The 21,808-nt window shown below is 37.4% G+C and overlaps 1 protein-coding gene across 2 annotated transcripts in view; it reads left to right on the plus strand.

The window, feature by feature from the left end:
* Nucleotides 1-21,808, plus strand: part of MET (MET proto-oncogene, receptor tyrosine kinase) — a 115,923-nt gene that overhangs the window by 9,623 nt on the left and 84,492 nt on the right. For both annotated transcript variants that reach the window (XM_047695172.1, XM_047695173.1), the window contains exon 2: nt 19,348-20,564. In XM_047695172.1, the coding sequence (XP_047551128.1) occupies nt 19,362-20,564 (1,203 nt within the window). In that variant the 5' untranslated portion in view covers nt 19,348-19,361. The remainder of the gene's footprint in view (nt 1-19,347; nt 20,565-21,808) is intronic.

The raw sequence follows: 21,808 nt of genomic DNA on the forward strand, positions 1-21,808 counted from the left end.
AAATGTAGATGATTTTTAAAGCTAATTAAAAGTTTTCATAATTTGATAAATAAGCAGCCAAATGCCTTTGTATTTATACATTTGAGAAACTGTAGTTCAGTTTAAGAAGGTTTTTATGATAACTCTTGTGCCACAAATAGAGAAAATAGATAATGAAGGAGAAGACTTAGAAGTTTTAATGGGATGTTAGATCAATGAGGTCACAGGAGGGAGAAGTGGGTGGATATGCTGAAAGGTCACAGGCTTGGGTGCATTGCAAGTAGTGAAGAGTGTGTCACAATTAAGAATCAGGCTGCTGCTTTCCAAATAGGAAAAAGGCTAGTCAAAACTGACTAGGGACACTCACAGGAAAATGGTGGAACATGTGATGGGTGAAACAAAGTCTGAACTTCCTCCGTCACATGGTTTAATTCTGGGAGAAGCAAGGTTATCATCTGCCCAGTCCTAGGTCAGGCTTCTTAGTCTATTCTACCTTCAGATACCAGTAAGAATAGCAGCATTATGCAGCAGGAGGCAGAAGGAACTTTTATTCTGAGTGCTCAAGACGTATTCTAAGCATTCTATTAGCTACTTGCAAACACTACAAATGAAATTCTATATTCATAGAATTCATAGTATGAAAAGAAAAACCAAGAAAACTTACAAATTTTTTAAAAGATTTTATTTGGTTTAGAGAGAGAGAGAGAAACAGCACAAGCAGGGGGAGAAGGAAAGGGAGAAGCAGACTCCCCACTGATCTGGGAGCCCAATATGGGGCTCGATCCCAGGACCTAGGGATCATGACTTGAGCCAAAGGCAGATGCTTAACCATCTGAGCCACCCAAACTCCCCTACAAATTTTTTACACCATGTTCTTAACTAGAATTTTCTAGTACATCAGCTCATTATAATCAATTAATGTTGGGATCAAAAGTTACAGCCCTCAAAACTATATGCATAGCTATTCTTCATTAGAATATCATCTGCTGGGGATATATATTTCTTTCAGGTATTATCTTAAGAGTATTTCTTGGACTTTGATTATGCAGAGTTCATGCTGGAGTATGTGTAATAACTATATGTTATGTTCTAAACACAAACTCCGTGCGCTAAACTTGAGGAAAGCTTATATCAGGCTCTGCCTTTACCTTCTGTCTTTTTGCTCTGAGAGTCTTAGATAGGCAGCTGTCACCTGACTATGGCCTCACATCCAGGTAGAATCCCTTCAACTTCTGCTGTACTGTCCAAGTTTTGCTCATGTTCTGACCACGTCTAGTTAAGCTAAAGACAGGAAAGAGATAGAATCGTTTAGGACCCAAACAAACCTTTGGGCTTAAAATATTATTACACTAGTTGTTTTTTTTATTAAGTATGAAATAGTATATAAAGCAGCAGCCAAAATGAAGTTTGTTGATGGAAAAAAAGTATCTTCCTAACAGAAATGAATACACATTTTGGATTTTTCAGAAATTCACTTTCTGTCATGTCAAAATTGAGACACTTCTAAATTTTATTTCAGTTTTACTAACACATAACTTGGATTGTTTATTGAGATCTATACATGAGAATTCAGTGATTTTAAACATACTACTGCTCTTCAAAGAGCTTACAAAAAAGAGAGTGTTCTTTAAATTATCAGAAGAGTGCAGATAAAACCCCAGACAGTTTCATTAAAGCAATGAAAGGTGACAGTCCTTGAGTCTATGTCATAAGTTGATTAATTACTTTCCAAATGTTATTAAAGATTCTGAATGAATAACTAGACTGGTATTTGAGATCAAGCCTTCTTCACAGTTCCTAAGTGGGTTTTAATTTTCAGTTAGATGATCACTATATCTGATTCATTTCTTTAACATTTTCAGATTGTTGCTTTATTGAAAAGAGAACAGAGTAACTATTTCATATGTTTTTCTTTTCCCTGAAATTATTCCTTGCAGATTTTAATAAAATTTGTTTTGAAATAAAAATAATCAAATGTTGGCCTTTAATAAAGGCCCATAGATCTGAGGAGTTATATAAACATTGCAAGGAATTCACTATCAAGGTAATGATTGTGGAACCATTTAATTCCCAAATCTTCCTTGCTGACTGCTTGGACACACCATTGGAATCAGCATTGTGTGTTAGGATGAGTGTCGTCTCAAGCAAACTTTTGTTTTGGTCATTTCCCATTTTCCTCATTCCCACAATGATTCCAAACTTTCACCATTTTCTTAAGCTCTTGAAATCTCTTTGGCCTTCTTTATTCTCCATGTGATATCTCCCTTTATAGTTTAGAGAATAAACAGAAGCCCAGATGGTTTCCATGTCACCTGTTATTACCTCCCTGCTTGTCTCAAATGATAAGTCTTTTCAGCGTTATGGTCTTGATTCCATTCTTCCCCAACATCTTAGAGGACCTTGCTCCATTTTTCCCTTCCTACCAAACCTTCCCACCTTTTAAAATCTCCCTCACTTTTTTTCATTCAGTCCTTACTCGATGCTGCTTCAAGCAAAAAAGCACATATGCAGATATCCTGATAGGATTTTTACTATACAATTACTTTAAGTATTCGCTCCTGCTTCTGCCTTACCTGTTAAATAAATTTAGAATTCTTTAAAATAATTTCTTATTTATTGTCTCTACTCTCATTCATTCTTTAATTCATTCCACTCTAGCAGTCTGTTCCCAACTACCAAGAAGATGTCTTCTCTGTAATAACCATCAACCTCCTCATTGCCAAATCTGATGGACACTTCTGTTTTTATCCCACTTGACCCTCTGTGATATCTGACCCTTTACATATTGCTACTTCTTTTTTAAATTTCTAGCATCTGAAATACCAGACTTTCCTTTTTACATTTAAATTTAGATTTAAACTTTACATATAAAGTTTGAATTCCTTCTTTCTACATACTGAACATGCCTATAGGTGATCTCACTTACATCCCTAACTTCAACTACACTAATAGGCCAGTGGTTCATAATTGCTCTGCTCTAGAGCACTATGCCCATGTTATTAGCTACCTTATGGATACTTCCACTTGAATAACCAAAAGATATCTCAGAGTTATTAACTGAACTATTTTTTTTGCCCCAAAACTTGTCTCTGCCTTTTACCTTACCTTTGTTTATATTTTTTAGACCTCCTCGACTTCCTAGTGTTCCCCTATGATCAAAATCCATGTTGAATCATTGTCACATAAATTTTATCTCTTTAATATCTTTCTAATCTACTCTTTTTTCCCCTATCATATCCATACTGCCAAAGTCTTTGTTCAGAGTCATTCTTTATAAATTCATTTCATTATCCATTCTTCAAATCCTTGCCCAGTTCTGTGTAATGGCACTATGCTAGGAACTAAAAATGGATCTTTCAGTCTAGTGGGAGATACAGATAAGTAAATTACAACACAACATAATAAAGTCTAACTAAAGAGAAGAGAGGTTTGATATGGAAGCATGTGGAACAGTTTCTAATCCATTCCTAGAGGGTGAGAGAGGTATAAGAGAAGGCTTCCTGAAAGAAGTGTCACCTATGATAAGACTTGAGGAGAGAGTAAGTTAACCAGGTGATTGTGAGGACAAGAGTATTCCATAAAAAGGACCCATGTGTGCTGAACAAGAGAGCACATGGCTTGCTTCAGCAACTTGAAGAAGGGCAAGGTGGCCAGAACCTAGGTTTGGGGGAGAGGGGCGGTGATTGCAAGAGGCAAGGCTGGAGAGTTAGGCAGAGTCCAAATCATGCATGGCTCTTAAGTGCTAAGGAGTTAAACTATTTTTAAAGAGCAAAGTTACATAATCACATTGTCAATTTAGAAAGATATCTCTGGTACATTGGGGAATGGATGATGAGGAACAAGAATGGAGTCGGAATACCAAGTAGGAAGCTGTTGTCATAATCCAGGCAAGAAGTGACACTGCCCTCAACTATGGGTGGCAGTGGGGTTGGAAGCAGATGGACATATTTAAAACACCTGTAAATGGGAGTCAAGAATGATGTCCTGGAAAAGTGAGAAATGTTAGACATTGAGATAGGATATGGAGTGGTAGAACAAGTTTTCATGAGAGTAAATGGAGGTGCCAGAAAGAACATCTGACTGTTTGTCTCATTTGCTGCCTTCTTCCTAGCTTTGGTGTGCCCCAGCACACAGGCCTCCTCTACATTCTCCTTCCTTGGTGGTCTCATCCAATTTCATGGCTTTTCATAACATCAATATGCAGACAGCTTCCCAGTTTAAATTTCTAGTACAGATCTTTCTCCTTAAATCAAGGACTCAGATATCCAACTGCATACTCAGTATCTCCAATTGAATACCCAAAAAGTATCTCAAACATGAACAGAACTACATGCCCTGATCATGACACATTCCTGCCAAACTTGCTCTATATCAGCTTCTCTACCTACCAGTAACTGGCAAAATCCTTCTCTCTGTTACAAAAAATTATTTGGAGTATTCACAACTCCTTTTTTCTCACACACCTCATCTCCAAATCCATTAGCAAATCCTCATAGCTCTGTCTCAGATATAACCAGAATTCAGCTACCTCTTATGACTCCATCTTCTCTAGCCCAAGCCACAGCCATCACTCACCTGGACTACTGCAACAGCCTCTTAACTGATCTTACTTCTCCATTTTTACCCTGTCCCATTCCCCTGCCACCACCAGTCTTCTTCCATACACAGTCAAGGTGATTCCATTCAAATATATTCACTCCCATGCTCAACACCCTACAATAGCTCTTCGTTCACTCTAGGAAAAGCCCAAGTCTCACAGTGACCGACAGCGCCCTATATGGTCTGATTCTTTGTCCTCTCTGATCTTGTCTCATCTCCTGGATCAGAGTCCAGGCTTACTGGCCCTTTGCTGTGCCTCAAACAGACAGGGGTGCTTTCAGTTTGGTTCCTCTGACCTCTGTTAAGAAAAAAAAGTTATCTTTCACTTCTCAGGTGGCTAAGTCCTATCCTCCTTCAACTCTTTGCTTAAAAGCCAACTTCCCAGTTTTTCAAAGCCGCAGACCTCTCCCACCACCTTCCTTCTAAGTGCTCCTGAACCTTTCACCCTGTTTTCTTTCTCTTTCTCTCCTTTTTTTTTTTTTTTTTTTTTTTTTTTTTTTTTGCCACTAACACAACACTCATCAACATGTAACACACCACATGTATAATTTGTTGTCTGGATCTAACTGCTAGAAAGTAAGTTCCACAAGAGCAGGGTGTTTGTTTTGTTTACTGATGTACCCTCACTCCCAAGCACCTCCAATATATTAAGGCCTCAGTTAATATTTGTCAGATTTAGTCTTAAATAACTGTTGGACATACAAAACTGATGCTTGAGAGATGGATTTCTATACTCTCTGGAAATAAAAAGATGACGATACAGATTGGGGAATCTTCACTCTTATTAATCTTCATCTTCTATTGTCTGGACAGATGGAGTGACTTTCCTTCATGTCTTCTGGCCTCTAGATTCTTTCCACTTCAGTCCATTCACCACAATGTCACCAAAATTGTCTAATACATAGCTGTTATTACTACGCTCATTTCCATCTCCTGTTTAAAACCTCCCAGTGACCCTTCACTACAGATAAACTGTAGATCCTCAACAAGATGTATAAGGCTTTCTATGATGTGGCCCCAGCCTAAACTTCCTGTTTCATCCATAGCCAGCCCAACCCACATAGTCTCTGCGCCAGTTACAGCTTCCTGAACAGCCTGCACCTTCTCCCTGCGGTGCCTAGCTGTGTGTCCTGTCTGTCCCCTGCTTTTACTATGCCTAAGCAACTCCAACTTAACCTGCAAAACCCAGGTCAAGTAATATCACCATGCTAACATATTCCTTGGCCATACCTCTGTCTGCCACAATTAGGTGTTCTTCCTTCTGTGTTCCTTCAGCAATATGCTTCTGTCTTGATAGCACTTTATAGCACAGTGGTACAGGAGGCTGGGACTGCCAGTCAGTAACCAACACTGATATGGTTGAAAAGTTTTTGATTTTTTTAATGTCTTGCCCTCTCTGTTCTCTTTCTGTTTCTCTCTCCCTCAAACACATCTACCTCCTACATACACACAACTGCCTTGGATTATTTTTCTTTGAATTGATCAGTTATATAAATGTAGTCCTGAGTATAGTTGTCTTTAAGTTGTCCTAACCTTTCGGTTTATTGATTTTTCAAGGATCCAAAGTGTTTACTGACTTTTAGAAATTGGATTTTGTACTGATGTACTTATTTTTCTGTACTGTTCTTTTTTTTTCTTTTAAGATTTTATTGATTTGTTTGAGAAAGAGAGAGAGTGTGTGAGCACAAGAGGGTGGAGGGGCAGAGAGAAGGGGAGAAGTAGGCTCCCCTCTGAGCAGATCCCAGGACCCTGAGATCATGACTTCAACTGAAAGCAGGTGCTTAACCAACTGAGCCACAGGCGTACCTGTACTGTTCTTTTTTTTTTTTTTTTTTTTTTTTTTTTTTTTTTTTTAACAAGGATAGCTTTTGCTTGGGATTCTTCTCCCTTTGAAAGTTTTTTTTTTTTTTAAGATTTTATTTATTTATTTCACAGAGAGAGGGATCACAAGTAGGCAGAGAGGCCGGCAGAAGTGGGGGGGGGGGGGAAGCAGGCTCCCTGCTGAGCAGAAAGCCTGATGCAGGGCTCCATCCCAGGACCCTGAGATCATGACCTGAGCCAAAGGCAAAGGCTTAACCCACGGAGCCCCTTGAAAGTATTTTTTATAGAAAGTTTTGTTTAGTTCTTTTATTCTCTGATTATATATTGATCTCAATATAGTGATATTTATATGCTTTTAATTTTTCTCCCAACACTGTTAGAATTGCATTATGTTCACCCAAGGGATCCACATCTGTATAAAATATGACTAGGTTTGGATATTCCTTCCATTCACGGTATTTTTATGATTTCTAAAAGTTTTATCTACTTTTCCTGGAAAGGAAAATATTACATACTGACAATTTACGTTGAGAAAGGTCCCTAGTTCATTCCCCTGGCAGAGAATCTACTCTGATTTCCAAGAGAGGTTCTCAGGTATGAGCAATATAAAACTCAGGCTTACACTAAAAACTAAGTGAAAACAGAGTTATAGGATAACGACCACCTCACATAGATATAACTCCTATTTGGGGGTTAAGGCCTGGCCTTTAGCACCCCTGTGCCTCTCCCCTTGTCTCGCTCTCCCTGGATACTGGTTTGTCTTTACATGACAGCCACCAGGGTGCAAATGAGGTCCATTCACCACCACCATTTCTCACGAGTATTTGATTTCTGCTTTACACAATACCAGAGAGATTGATCAGTTATATAATCCCAATTCTGAACACATCTCACCCCCTCCATTTGGAATTTACCATGCCTTGTGCTAGGGACATTTTCAAGCACTGAGGGAGGGAAATGTCTGATTCATTAATGAGTAATGTACCAGCTTCCTCTCTAACTTGTCTCCTTTTACTGTTTCACATTCTGGCTGTTCAGTCAGGTTTATCCTATTCCAACCCTGTGTTTGAATAGGACTGGAAAAAGTTGCTAAGCTTATTTTATTTTCACTTACTTACTTGGGAAGATGTTTCTCATATGTAATTTGTAGTTTAATGTTATTTGCTGTTCCTGGATTAATTGAAGAAAATCTGGTAGCACTTCTATAAAATCTGGACTATAAAATTACACCTATCCACTAGGCTGACAATTATTTTTAAGGACTTTTATAGGATTCAAGCATCTTAGCACTTTCTTAACAGTGAAATTTCAATGTACACATATTCAAGGACAATGAAACATTCTTGTCTGACCTACAACTTATTAATGGGACAAAAGCCTGTCTAGTCATTCAGGACTCTGATAGTTCAGTGTATTTTCTCGACAGGACTTTTTACAATATGTACAATGTTAAAACAAATGCCCATTCATTCTTATTTCCCAGAACTTGAATACTTTCAACAATTCTTAAAAGGACAAAGATGTTTACTAACAGATTATGAGTGTATGAAGGATAATCTTAAGAATATAATGAAGTTCTCTTCTTTTTATCTTTTTTCTTACCAGATCAGAGTTGGACAATGGTCTCAGTCATATGTTACAACTAAAAAATGCACAGTTGGCCTTTTCTGATGCTATAATTCAATCATTTTCAACTTTTAAATGTTTATTGGAAGAAGAAGGGATGTAGTATTGGATAAGAATCTGAATAAAAGCACTATTTAGGTCTCTTTCAAAGAAATAACATTTGTATAATAATCAAGCATCAGTGTTTAAAGGTGCTCCTAAAAATTAATTAATTATAACACATTCAAATTATTCTTGCACCATGTTTAACTTCTTTTCCCCTCTAGCCACCGATAAATAAATTTTTAAACTTAATATTTATTATAAATAAAATATACAATCTAAGGATATTTTTTGTTTTAGAAATTTCATGTCAATAACAGGCTGCCACACATGGTATAACTTTTATCCACAAGCACACAAATCTTTCCCTTGATTTTTAATTAAAAAAAAAAAGAATTTTTACTCCCTTTCATATAGTTACACCTTTATATGATATTTAAAAATCACCTATTAAGAACAGTTTGCTCTGGTGATCATTTTGAAAACAGCATGTTTTAGGGGCGCCTGGGTGGCTCAGTGGGTTAAAGCCTCTGCCTTAGGCTCGGGTCATGATCCCAGGGTCCTGGGATCAAGCCCCACATCGGGCTCTCTGCTCAGCAGGGAGCCTGCTTCCCTTCCTCTCTTTGCCTGCCTCTGCCTGCTTGTGATCTCTGTCTCTTAAATAAAAAATAAAAAATAAAAAAAATCTTTAAAAAAAGAAAACAGCATGTTTTAGACACACAGCAATAATACAACAAAAACAAAAATAATCATACGCAGTTTTGCAACATGTATGTGCTACAAAAACCTTAAAAATATTATTCTACAGCAGTAGATAAATATGTTTGGCCAAAACGTTTTCATTCTGAGTTTTGTTAATAAAAAGGGTAATTATTCCTTTATTTTTCTTCATTTGCTTGTAACTAGGATTGTCGCATAAAATATATTCATGGGACATATTTATACTAAAAAAATTAGGCATTATTTATCTGAGATTCAAATTTAACTGGGAATACTATATCTTTATTTGCTAAACTTAAGTGGGTGTATAGGTTTGCTCTTCTTTAAAGTGGTAAAGTAATGGTTCCCTTTTTGTTGTTCTTAGCATAGACGACCCTTACCAGGGCTTTGCCTTAGGGGACAACTTAAGAAGGACTTCAAGAACTTGAGACAGGTTTAGAGGAAAACCAAAAATGGCCAAAGGATGGGAAAATAAGAAATAATAATATGTAAACTGAGAGGATTATAGTGATGAAACAGTCACCAAGTATTTGGAGTGGGCTCACCCAGTAGACTGTGCCAGGTTCCTCATATTTGATGAAGGCATGAAAAAACTGGCTAAAACACAACCTAGGATAAGCATGTAGCTACATTTATTGAATGTCAGTATATGCTGCATGATTAAATTCCATGGTCTCATGATTTATCCCTAACCCTCATGGGCAACCCCCAAGACATATACCATTATCCCCATGTTTTAGATAAAGCAACTGACACGTTATAACACTTTAGTCATAAAATATGTAAATGGTTAAGCCCAGATTCACATCACATCAAAGTCCATCTGATAACAAAGCCCCATACTCTCTCCACTGCACCTCACCTCTTCTCTAGAAAGTGTTATGAGTTATTGGGAAGAATGTTATCAAGCAAATTTGTCTGTAAATATTAGACATAGGACTGACTTATAAGTATTTAGATCATTTAAATGTGTTCATATCAAAGAGTAGTTGGATGCTGAAAAATCCTCAAGATTTCTTCTGTCCTCCCAACTTACTGTTAGAAAACATTGTCAAAGTAGAGGCATCTGGGTGGCTCCATTGGTTAAGTGTCCAACTCTTGATTTCAGCTCGAGTCATGATCTCGAGGTTGTGGGATTATGGGGCACGGAGCCTACTCCAGGATTCTCTTTCTTCCTTTCCCTCTACCCCTCCTTCCACCCTCTCCCTCTCTCCCTCTCCAAAAAAAAAAGAAAGAAAGAAAGAAAAGGAAAAAAAAATCATTGTCAAAGTAGTATCTGGCTAAACTAGATGGGATTTTTTGATGTGGCAAATTTTTTTATCTTTCTAAAGTCAGTTTAGACTTTTTTTAATGATCGTAACACTGTTAAATCTTTAGGCATAAGAATCAAATGTTCAACAAAACATGTTTTAAAATTTGCTTTTTCTACAGCCCAGTAGATCCCGTCACTTTTCAATTTAGGTTACAGACTTAGATTTTTAGCATTTATCTTACTGTCTTCAAATCCACAGACTATATACTCTTTTGAAAGTAGGAACTCTCAGTATCTAGATAAGTGTATGGTATACAGTGGATCCTCACAAATATTTCATTAACTACTGTGTGATATAATATGATTCTTCATAAACAGTAAATGTTTATAAATACAGTATTGTAATTGCCATCAGGAATCTCCTATTAGAATCTTCTTTCCTGGGGCACCTGCGTGGCTCAGTCGGTTAAGCATCTGCCTTCGGCTCAGATCGTGATCCTGAAGTCCCAGGGTTGGACCCCAGCTTCAGGCTCCCTGCTCTATGGGCAGTCTGCTTCTCCCTCTGCCCCTCGCCCTACTTGTGTTCTTTCTCTCTCTCCCACTCTCTCTTTCAAATAAATAAATAAAATATTTTAAAAAATTTTTTTTAATCTTTCCTTAACCTCGCTTTTCTGTGCCTACTTTTAAAGTTAATAGAACTAGTATAAGTGTAGAGAGGGCTGAGAATTTTTCTTAGGATTTCACTCTGGCAAGTCCTCCTGGAGATTTAACTATGACTGTTTTTTATGGCTGCAATTTCCTTAATATGGGGCCTCAGCCATTTTCCATCATCATAAATCCCTTTTATATACTTAAAAGCAGGCTTGAAATTTTTTCCGCTTTTTATATCTTGCCTCTTCACTTAGATACATTATTTCTGTCTTGAAATTATGTTATGTAACTATTGTAAAAAAATTTTTTTTGAAATTATATGGCAGGGAGAAACTAGTATACTACCTCAGGAATTTTAACTAATAGATGAAACTAACTAATAAATGAAATATTTAAAGTAATTATTCAAGTAAGTAAGGGAACCACCTTTGTTCTTCATTCTAATTACTTGAATATTTTACTTAAAATTGCTTTTATGCACTTGACTTTGTGTTTGAACTCACAGGTTTGTAGTATCTCCAAAAGGGGAGGTGGGGGAGAAGAGTGAAAGGAAGGAGAAAAGATTTTACTGGTTCCTATTAGCTTAAGACCAGGTGGGTACAGATGTTCAAACACTAACATGGAGAACTTGCCTTTCTCCATGTCTGGGTTCTCCTGCCCTTTGAGTCAGTTTTCTGTTCAGGCAGGCTTTCTCCACATAATGGCAAAGTTGGGCATCAGACATTCGAAATTAACATCATCTTTAGTACTTCTGATCTTTCAAAGAGAGAGGTCCTTTCTCAGTATTATATTAAATCTCAAAAAGACTCTGACTGGTCTTGCTTTGGTCATGTGCTTATCCCCACTAAGCTCTGCATCAAAAGAAAAGTTCATTGAAAGGCAGCTTGGAATGCAGGCTCACCTTGTGGTAAGGGAGGTAAGCCATGTGATGACAGCCCCATTAGAGAGGAGGGAGAGTTTTCAAAAGAGTTGCCAGTAGTAGAGACAGAGTTGAAGTAGTTAGATAGGTTAAAACAAATATTTACTAAAATATTACACCTTTTGAATAAAAATTATTTTCAGGAAATGAAATAATTTAAAACAGCTCAAACAAGATACATTTTTTAAAAGCATTAGAAATACACTTACAAGAACTATATTGCATGGTTAGGACATTTTAGATAATTTTTAATCTTCTTTGAATCTCAGTTTTGTCATCTGAAAGGAAATAATGCTCACCTTGTAAGACAATTTTGCAGATTAGAGATGAGGATGTAACTGACAGTCCTTTGTAAACTCTATAGTGCTATCTAGTTATAAAGTATTATGATTTCTAAGAAAATAAGTTCCTAAAAAACCAAAGTTACTCCTGTCAAAGTCTGGAGAGTCTCTTACAAATATATCCCATTACACCTGTGGTGTTTTTTCCTGAGGAATCAGTGGTTGAACCTAACACACAAGTGCTTTGTAATAGGTTTTTACTGATGAGGAGAACAATAGTGACAACAGTAGTAGTGTGATAGTCACAGGTGGCTACTCAATAAATTCTTAGGGAATTAAATGTATTTCTGGGGAATGAAAAACCTATGTAAGGTAGTTTAGTGAAAAAACTAGAGGCAGATAGATGGCAGACAGAGTGGAGTAACTGGTCTTAAGTTTAGGCTGATCTTCCTAGCTAACAGAACAATCCTCTTTAAAGGAAATAGTCCTAAATACCAATAGTTTAATGGCCAAGGTGCCATTCTGGTAATTACTCCCAGAAATATTTTGCCAGTGAGATTATCTTAACTATCAACTGAAAAGAAATAAAAAATGTTTTATGGATGATTCAGTTTCACCTGCTATGTGTACAACATTTTAAGAGAATGAATTAGTCAATCTGTCTGAATCATCTTTATGTGTTCCTTTTAGTAAGGAGCACAAAGTTGGCTAAATGGCCAGCACTATTTCAGAAAGAAAGAAAAAACAGAAACAGTAAAAAAAAAAAAAAAAGAAAACATTGTATATTGAAAGCCTGATCTAGGCATATCACAGGAATAAATGTATCAAGACAAAAATATATGAAAAGTGAAAGTATTTCTGGAGTCACTACCAATATAAATATTAAAATTGCTCACACATCCCGATCTGGCAGATTATATAGATAGAAAAGAATAAGCAATATGTGCCAACACATATTGAAGTAAAATGTTATTGTAGAAAAACAATCTCAGAGTTGAAAATTATTATAGTTAGAAATAATTTTGAAGGTCATTAGTTCAGCCTAGGAGTGTGCTTGTAAATATTTAATCTTCATGCTTTCAGAGAGAAAAAAGTCCTGATTTGTAATACTTGCCAATTTCTGTGGTATAAATACTCCAGCCATGGCCTATTTCAAGCTACCAAGAAAAACTCACTGAACTCACCCTGTAAAGATGCACACAATAAGACATCACGAGCCGGAGGGCACCAGCAGCACATGACTCGATCAACATTATCATTTTACAAATAAGAAAGCAGCTGAGGCCAAAGAAGTTGGGAGACTGGCTTTGGGCATACAACTGCTCAGCTGCACTGCCTCAACTCAAACTCAGGTTCTCCCCCATGCTACATCTCAGGGTGTGAGTGCCTTATGAGGAAGGGATCGTGATTGATTGATGCCTGCCTGACTCCCCTAGCCTCATGAAGCTCCCCTTCAGAGACTCCCATAGACCTTTCCACAGAGTTTAAACTGTGGTCTGTTTGTCTGTCTTCTCTACTAGTCTGAGATCTCATGGACAGTTGTGAAACATTTTATTCATTTTTGTATCATCAGCACAACACACACTATCTGGAACATAGTGTATTTGAGTATATGAACAAACAATAGTAATAGAGAACATTTATTGACCTCCTCCATGTCAAGCGCTGCTCTTAGTGGTTTACATGCTTTAACTCATTGAGCTGTCAGAGTAACCATCACAAGTGAGGTAGGTATTATAATCACTCCCATATGTCAGATGAGAAAACGGAGGCTCGGAGAAGTTATTTGCCAAAGAGACTCACAGACAGCAAATGGGTATAAACATCACAGTCTGTCTCCTGAGCTTGTGCACTTGAACACTTAGCTGTCCCTTATTTAACCAACAGTGTCATTAGGCTATACCGCTCAGCAATAAATACTTCCAAAAGGTTTCCCTCCATTCCTTATGAAAGAGATATTTCCTGGAGGAGATCTAGTCTGACCAATACATATCTTTGTTAATGGGAAGGAGACTTAATTAATTGAAATGATCAAGGAAATGGGGTGTTTACATTTTCTCATTATCTGAGTATTAAACAGAAACCTGTATTTCAATTTAAAATCCTGTTGTTGACAATGGGTTCTAGTCCTATTTTTTGGCTTTAATTTTTTTAAAAAATTAATCTTTCTTTGATTTTTCGGTTTGAAAAGTGGCATCACTGCTATCCAGAGAATGTAAAAAAGATGAGAGAGACTGAGTTAACAAACTCCGGGGGTATTCTGTAATTTTTTTCCTAAAACGGAAAAAATATCCTCTTTCCCTTCTGGTTTTCTTATGACTTGCCATTGCCTCAAGTGAGATAACAAAAAAGCCCTTTAGTATATTTGTACATTTTCTTCGATTCTTAATTAATTGAGAATTAGTACTGTCAGTGATTTATATGCCAACTTTAAGATATGAACCTTATTTTTAAACCATAATATAATAGTACAGATTTTTTAAAAATAAGATCATTTTAAAGGCTCCTTCAAAAAGCCTAAAAGAAAAAAAAAACTCATTCACCCTCTACACTGCATTAATGGGTATCAACTAAGATGCAAATTGATTGTAATGCTTTTTTTCCTTTGGCAGTAATGGTTCATTTCTTTTCTTCCTTTATTACTTTTCCTAAAGAAAATATAGTGATAAATTATGTAGTGGGCTAATGTTCCAAATTTTAGAAGACATGCTAATATCATATTGAGAAGTTCATTTAATTTTTCCCCATAATATATTCTAGAAGTTTTAGATGCATATATACAGTTTGCTTGGAATTTGTTTTTATCTTCTAATAGGACAACTTGTCTTAAACCCTTCTTTTCTTCTACTCTTTGTCATTCCCCCTACCATGGCCAAAATTCTTTTTTTTTTTTTTTTTAAGATTTTATTTATTTGAAAGAGAGAGATGAAGGGAGTGAGCATGAGCAGGATGGGAGGCAGAGGGAGCAGCAGATTCTCCACCAAGCAAAGAGCCTGATGCAGGGCTCCCTGGGCTCTGGAATCATGATGTGAGCTGAAGTCAGACACTTAACCAACTGAGCCACCCCCCAGGCACCCCCCCCAATTTTCTAGTACATGTCAAAACAATGAGAATTCGATACATAAATAGCAAGTACGACACTCTGCATTTATATATGCATACACTATATAATGGTCAAAGCTTTCAAATAGGAGATTTCTTTTCGATTCTTAAAACAATCCTGTGAGGATTGGACCCTAGGACTTAGAGGCAAATGAGTTACCCAGAGTCTTAGAGCTGGAGAGGAAAAGAGCAAGAACCAGAGCTCTGATTATCTGACTTCTACTCCAGTGTACTCTCCTCTTACCTCAGGAAGCTGCTTCAGTACTAGTGAAGCATTTAAGAGCCTGGACAGATTCTTGTCAGCCAGATGTGGGATTGAATTCAGTTCTGTGTGACTCTTGGCAAGCTCGCTCATCTAGAAGAGGAGAATACTACTACTTTCTACTTCAAAGTGTGTTTATAAGGAGTAAATCAGAGGATTTAGCAGAATGCCTAGCGCATACATGGTAAGCATTCAGTACATGTTACATTATTTGTATTATTATATGGCTTATACCTCTTTCAATTCTTCACCTTAATGACACACTTTGCTTTTGCTTCACCCTCTGGTCCAATGAAAACTCTTTTCTATGTGAAGAGAAAGTCACAACACATTGTGCTTTATTTTGAAGGAGCCCTCAGAACTATTATGTAATCCTTTTCATTTCTTGCTGACCTCATTTACATACCTTGTTGTAGATATTCTAAACCTCTTTCTCTACTCTGAAGATCCTAGTACCTCTTCTGTAACTACTACTTTCAATGTGGTCATATACCCTAATTTATTTTTATAATATTGAGATCATATGCCCTGAAGCCCAGTGTCTCTGTACTTAATCTGACTTTTCCTCACCTGCTGTATCAGAAAATGATCTTTCTTATGTTCCAGGCTCTTAGTAATGCCTCTTTTAACTCTTTTGGGATACTGCTTCAACAATTTTTATCTCCCCCATTTGCTTGCCTTGGTTTCCCCCATTTCTCTGGGCTCGGCTACCTGCAGTTCTTCTGACCATGCCATATGTTCTCTCCTGCCTCTGTATATTTTCTTACAAACTGCTGTGCCTACCAGGAATTTCCTTTCATCATCTTCCTCCTTCAAGACTCAGCTCTAGCATCATTTCCAATGTGGTTGGCTGCCCTTTTTATGCATTCTCATAACTGTCTCTCAGTCCTCCATCAAGTGACTCTGAGCTTCCTAGAGAAAGGCACCATACCTCTGTATTCCCAGAACCTACCACCATGCCTGGTCCTTAGTAGATACCCAACAAATGTTAGTGGGAGAAAGATCCACAAATAAGCACATTTCTTTCCTACAATTTAAGAATAAACTTTTGAGAGATGCCTGGGTAGCTCAGTCAGTTAAGTGTCTCCCTTCGGCTCAGGTCGTGATTCCAGAGTTCTGCCATCAAGTCCCACGTTGAACAACTTACTCAGCGGAGAGCCTGCTTCTTCCTCTTTCTGCCTCTCCCCCTGCTTGTGTGTTCGCTCGCTCTCTCGCTCTCTCTCTCTCTCGGACAGATGAATAAAATCTTTAAAAAGAATAAATCCGTCTTGACCCTGATTTGCTTGCCCTTCCTTTGAAAAACATTCTACTTCCTCACCATACATTTCCTTGTAATTTAGTATCCAGTACAACTAATGAATCTACTGAGCTTACTCTCTTGAAAGTCAAGTCCTCCGCAAGCCCCTCACCTGGTTCCTGTGACACAGTACAACATTGGCTGTCTTGACACCTCACTGAACTAACCTCCCTTGATGCCTTCATTTGTTTCTCCAACATGAGTAATCCCAAGATTTCCTTCATTCAACTTTTTTCTTCCTTCACTTTGTCCCTCCATGAACTTACTCTTGATTTTAACCATTATCTCTGTGTAGATAACATGCAAAGTTTATTCCTAATCCAACTCAAGTCCCAGTTACTCTACCAAGCACTCATACTTCCACCTACCACTGTCTCACCCCAGATGGATATTGTCTTACCTAAGACTGATCACTTCACCTTCCTAGTAAGGGCAGACTTCTCCTCAGAATCCTTCTTGTCATTTGCCTCTATTGGTTGGCACAGATGCTCTGTCTTCTTGGAATCCTTATTCCTCACTTATTTCAGGCATCTACTTCCTGATGAACAATATAAAACCTACAAGTCATCCCTGTAGTAGAACGTTTTCACTCATTTCCCAATAACACATGAAACTCAACATATTTAAAACCAACTTATCGTATTTGTCCATCTTAAGCCTAACTTCCTCCTATTGACTACCCTAGTTTTTAAATCATTCCCCCTCTTCCCAGATAACTGTTAGTCATCTTTACGTTCTCTTTTGTACTCCACCAACTGAGGTGTCAAATCTTATTTATTCAAATATTCTCTCATTAATCGCTTCCTTTCTATTCTTGGGGATACCATCTTGGTTCTGGCCCTTATAGATAATAAGATTATAGACTATAATAATACCCTATCACCTGGTCTTCCTGTTGCTATGTTCTAAACCCTGCTCTCAGCCACATTGCTTCCAGATCAGTCTTTCTGAAGTAAAACTTCAGTTATGATTCTCTAGCTCAAAATCCTTGACTTTTCTCTTACCTCTTAAATAATGTCTACAATTCCTGTCAGTTTGGTAGGGTAAAATTATCTTTGATTTTGGAGTCAAAAAATATTTGGATTCAAGTTCTGGCTACTACACTTAACCTTTTCTATAACTTTGAGCTTATTGCCAGATTTTTATTCACTTAGATATTTGACAGAGAGAGACAGCAAGGGAGAGAACAAAAGCAGCAAAGTGGGAGAGGGAGAAGCAGGCTTCTTGCAGAGCAGGGAGCTCGATGCAGGGCTCGATCCCAGGATCCTGGGATCATGACCTGAGCTGGAGGCAGACGCTTAATAACTGAGCCACCCAGGCTCCCTTTTATTATCTTATTTATTCAACATATATTTATTTGACACCTACAGTGTTCTAGTCTCTATATCAGATACTTGGGAAAGAGTGATGAACCAAACAAACATTGTCCTTCCTTTCCTGAACCTCACAACATAGTGGACTTGTCCCTATTTCTCATTATCATAGAAATTCTAAGTACAAGTCATGTCTCCCTCTCTTGATGCTTTTAGCTCTTGATTTGTGCTATGCAGGGTATTATAATGCTGTGTACTATAATTATTTGCATATGTGCGTTGCCTCTCCACCACAGCGTAGGTTCACTGAAAGTGCCACACCCCATTTCCATAATGCAAATACAGAGCCGTGCACATACTAGTTGTTAGTGAATTTTGCTGTGATTTTGTAGACCTAGGGTTAGTCTTTGGCATGGTTATAATGCCTAGTAAGTTTTTTAAAGCTCCTTTTGTCTTGTCAGAATTATGCACTAAAAAAGGAGGGAAAAAAGTAATAGCTATTTGGTTTCTATTCCTTGAGGCCTCTCCTTTTTAACCTACCACCCTGCCTACAACTTTTATAAGTAGAACTAACAGTGTTTGTAACTCATGTACCTTAAGTTTTTCAAAACTGAAAAACAAATGCATTCATGATAACTAGTTAGAAATATTGTCCATGTGCATACAATGGAATGTTAAAATAATGTGGTTTTTTTTTTTTTTACTAAATAGCTTTTGACTTGGTAATGAGCAATATGTTGTTTTTCCCGAGAAATAATTCTAGGACTTTAGTCTTGAACGTTATATTTTATATTATACATTTTCAGCTTATTGTTTTTATGTTTCCAGTGATCTTACACTAAGTTAAGCATTTGTCTATCCAAAACAATAGGTCAACTATAGCCAAATTATAACCATACCTTTCCTCTGCACACAAAATCCTATAAACAGCATGTGATCATATTGCTTCTAGAATTTATGATTGTTTTCTTCCAAAAGGAAGCTAAATTTAGCCTAGTAATTCTACATGCTCCCAAGGAAACAATGCCTGCTGTGATTTCTAGAATAAATGAATCTGAACCACAGTTCCTTTACTTGACTAACTAAAAAAGTTTAAATATCAACCTAGTCATTACCACAGATATTAAACCACATTAAACAACAGCAAGGGGTTAAGAAAGAAATTTACTGTTTCTGACTTCATTGCTAAATGAGTCTAACTTAGTTTCTGTATTGTCTTTAATACAGAACATTGTTTGCATCTCATAATGGTTCTCTAAAATTACTTGTTCATGGCTTGAGTCTAAAATTAAACTATGTAGAGTCATGTCCATCTGCACAATGCATCTTTATGTGAAATCGTTAGAGTTTTTTGTTTTCACTTGATGTAAAAATTCCAGTTAGGAAGATTTGTTTCTAATAGTTTAACTGGTATGGTTCTTTCAGTTTCTTCTTTGTTTCTAATGACAACTAAACTGCTCTCGCCTTGAACATGTTTTGGCAGATAAGCTTCTCACCATGAGGGCCCCTGCTGTGCTTGCACCTGGCATCCTTGTACTTCTGTTTACCTTGGTGCAGAAGAGCTGTGGGGAGTGCAAAGAGGCACTAGTAAAGTCTGAGATGAATGTGAACATGAAGTACCAGCTTCCCAACTTTACTGCAGAAACACCCATCCAGAATGTTGTTTTACACAAGCATCATATTTACCTCGGTGCAGTTAACTATATTTACGTTTTAAATGACAAAGACCTTCAGAAGGTTGCTGAGTACAAGACTGGGCCCGTGCTGGAACACCCAGATTGTTCCCCATGTCAGGACTGCAGCCACAAAGCCAATTTATCAGGCGCTGTTTGGAAAGATAACATCAACATGGCTCTACTTATTGACATATACTATGATGACCAGCTCATTAGTTGTGGCAGTGTCCAGAGAGGGACCTGCCAGCGACATGTCCTTCCACATAGCAATACTGCTGATATACAGTCGGAAGTCCATTGCATGTACTCCCCACAGGCAGATGAAGAGCCTGGCCAATGCCCTGACTGTGTGGTGAGTGCCCTGGGAACCAAAGTCCTGATATCTGAAAAGACTCGGTTCATCAACTTCTTCGTGGGCAATACCATAAATTCCTCGTACCATCCAGATCATTCATTGCATTCAATATCAGTGAGAAGGCTAAAGGAAACGCAAGATGGTTTCAAGTTTTTGACAGACCAATCTTATATTGATGTTCTACCTGAGTTCAGAGATTCCTACCCTATTAAATATGTCCATGCCTTTGAAAGCAATCATTTTATTTACTTTTTGACCGTCCAACGAGAAACTCTAGATGCTCAAACTTTTCACACAAGAATAATCAGGTTCTGTTCTGTAGACTCTGGATTGCATTCCTACATGGAAATGCCTCTGGAGTGTATTCTCACAGAAAAAAGAAGGAAGAGATCCACAAGGGAAGAAGTCTTTAATATTCTCCAAGCTGCATATGTCAGTAAGCCTGGGGCCCACCTCGCTAAGCAAATAGGTGCCAACCTGAATGATGACATTCTCTATGGAGTGTTTGCACGAAGCCAGCCAGATTCAGCTGAACCAATGAATCGCTCTGCTGTCTGTGCATTCCCTATCAAATATGTCAATGAATTCTTCAACAAGATCGTCAACAAAAACAACGTGAGATGTCTTCAACATTTTTATGGACCCAACCACGAACACTGCTTTAATAGGGTAAGTCACATTTATTTCCCATTTATAAACTATAAAGTATAAGTCAGAATAAGTAGCAGTCTAGAAAAGAGTATCAAGGGCTTTTTGGTGCTTGGTAAATGATCTTTATCCGAAATATTTGTACATTCTTTCCAAGAAAATTTAGATTTTGAATCTTGATTTAAATATAAAATCATAGCTTGAGAAAAGATTAATGTGGTTCTAAAAGAAGAAATATTGGGGCACCTGGGTGGCTCAGTGGGTTAAAGCCTCTGCCTTCAGCTCAGGTCATGATCCCAGGGTCCTGGGATCCAGCCCCACATCGGGCTCTCTGCTCAGCAGGGAGCCTGCTTCCTCCTCTCTCTCTGCCTGCCTTTCTTCCTACTTGTGACCTCTGTCTGTCAAATAAATAAAATCCTTAAAAAAAATAAAAGAGGAAATATTTTACAGTTTGGCTTTACATGTTTGTCAACACTTTATTAACTTTATTTCTTATATAAGCTTTAATAGTTCGGGTCAGATTTACACAAAGCTTAACACAATAGCAGTTTCTGTAAAACACAATTATTGAGATCCCCATGCAGTCTTTACAGCATTTAAAATGAGAAGCTCAAGTTAATTTGTGGGTTTTGAAGGCTTTTTATGAAACCCCATTCACTCACTGATATACAAGTGAATGGTTTATATTCTGGGTATTATATAAAGAAAATTAAACTAAAAACAAACAAAAAATTTCTTCTAAAATGTTGGTAAATAAAATATTTTTAAATGAACTAATACACTCTCTGAATAACTTAGAAAACTAGAGAGGAAGTTTTTATTCCCAAATCCTTCCTTGTATTTTCTACATGATGGACTTTCTACATGAATAGACATGTGTCTACCACCTTCTAGTTAGGTACTTTTAACCTGGTTGGCATTTGATATTTATAAATACAAGTATTTTGATCAATACTTGTTTATACCGTATGAAAGGGTATTTTCACGTGAAATGTTAGGGACATTCTTTGTTGCTTTGATTTAGATACAGTAAAAGCTACCAGCTATACCCAGAGGATCGATTTATCCTACTAGCCATCAGATCACTTGGCGCTAGAGGAAGAGCACCAAATCAGGTGTTCTCTGCAGCCTTGGGCTCCCTTGGTTTGGACCCACATTCAAACATGTAAACCTGGCCGCACCACCTAACAAAACAACCACTAGTGATCCTAACTGGATAAACAAATAATACAGCTTTTCTAAGATCATTTGACTTTGGAAATCCA

The sequence above is a fragment of the Lutra lutra genome, chromosome 11, assembly GCF_902655055.1.
Source record: "Lutra lutra chromosome 11, mLutLut1.2, whole genome shotgun sequence".
Classification (NCBI taxonomy): Eukaryota; Metazoa; Chordata; class Mammalia; order Carnivora; family Mustelidae; genus Lutra; species Lutra lutra.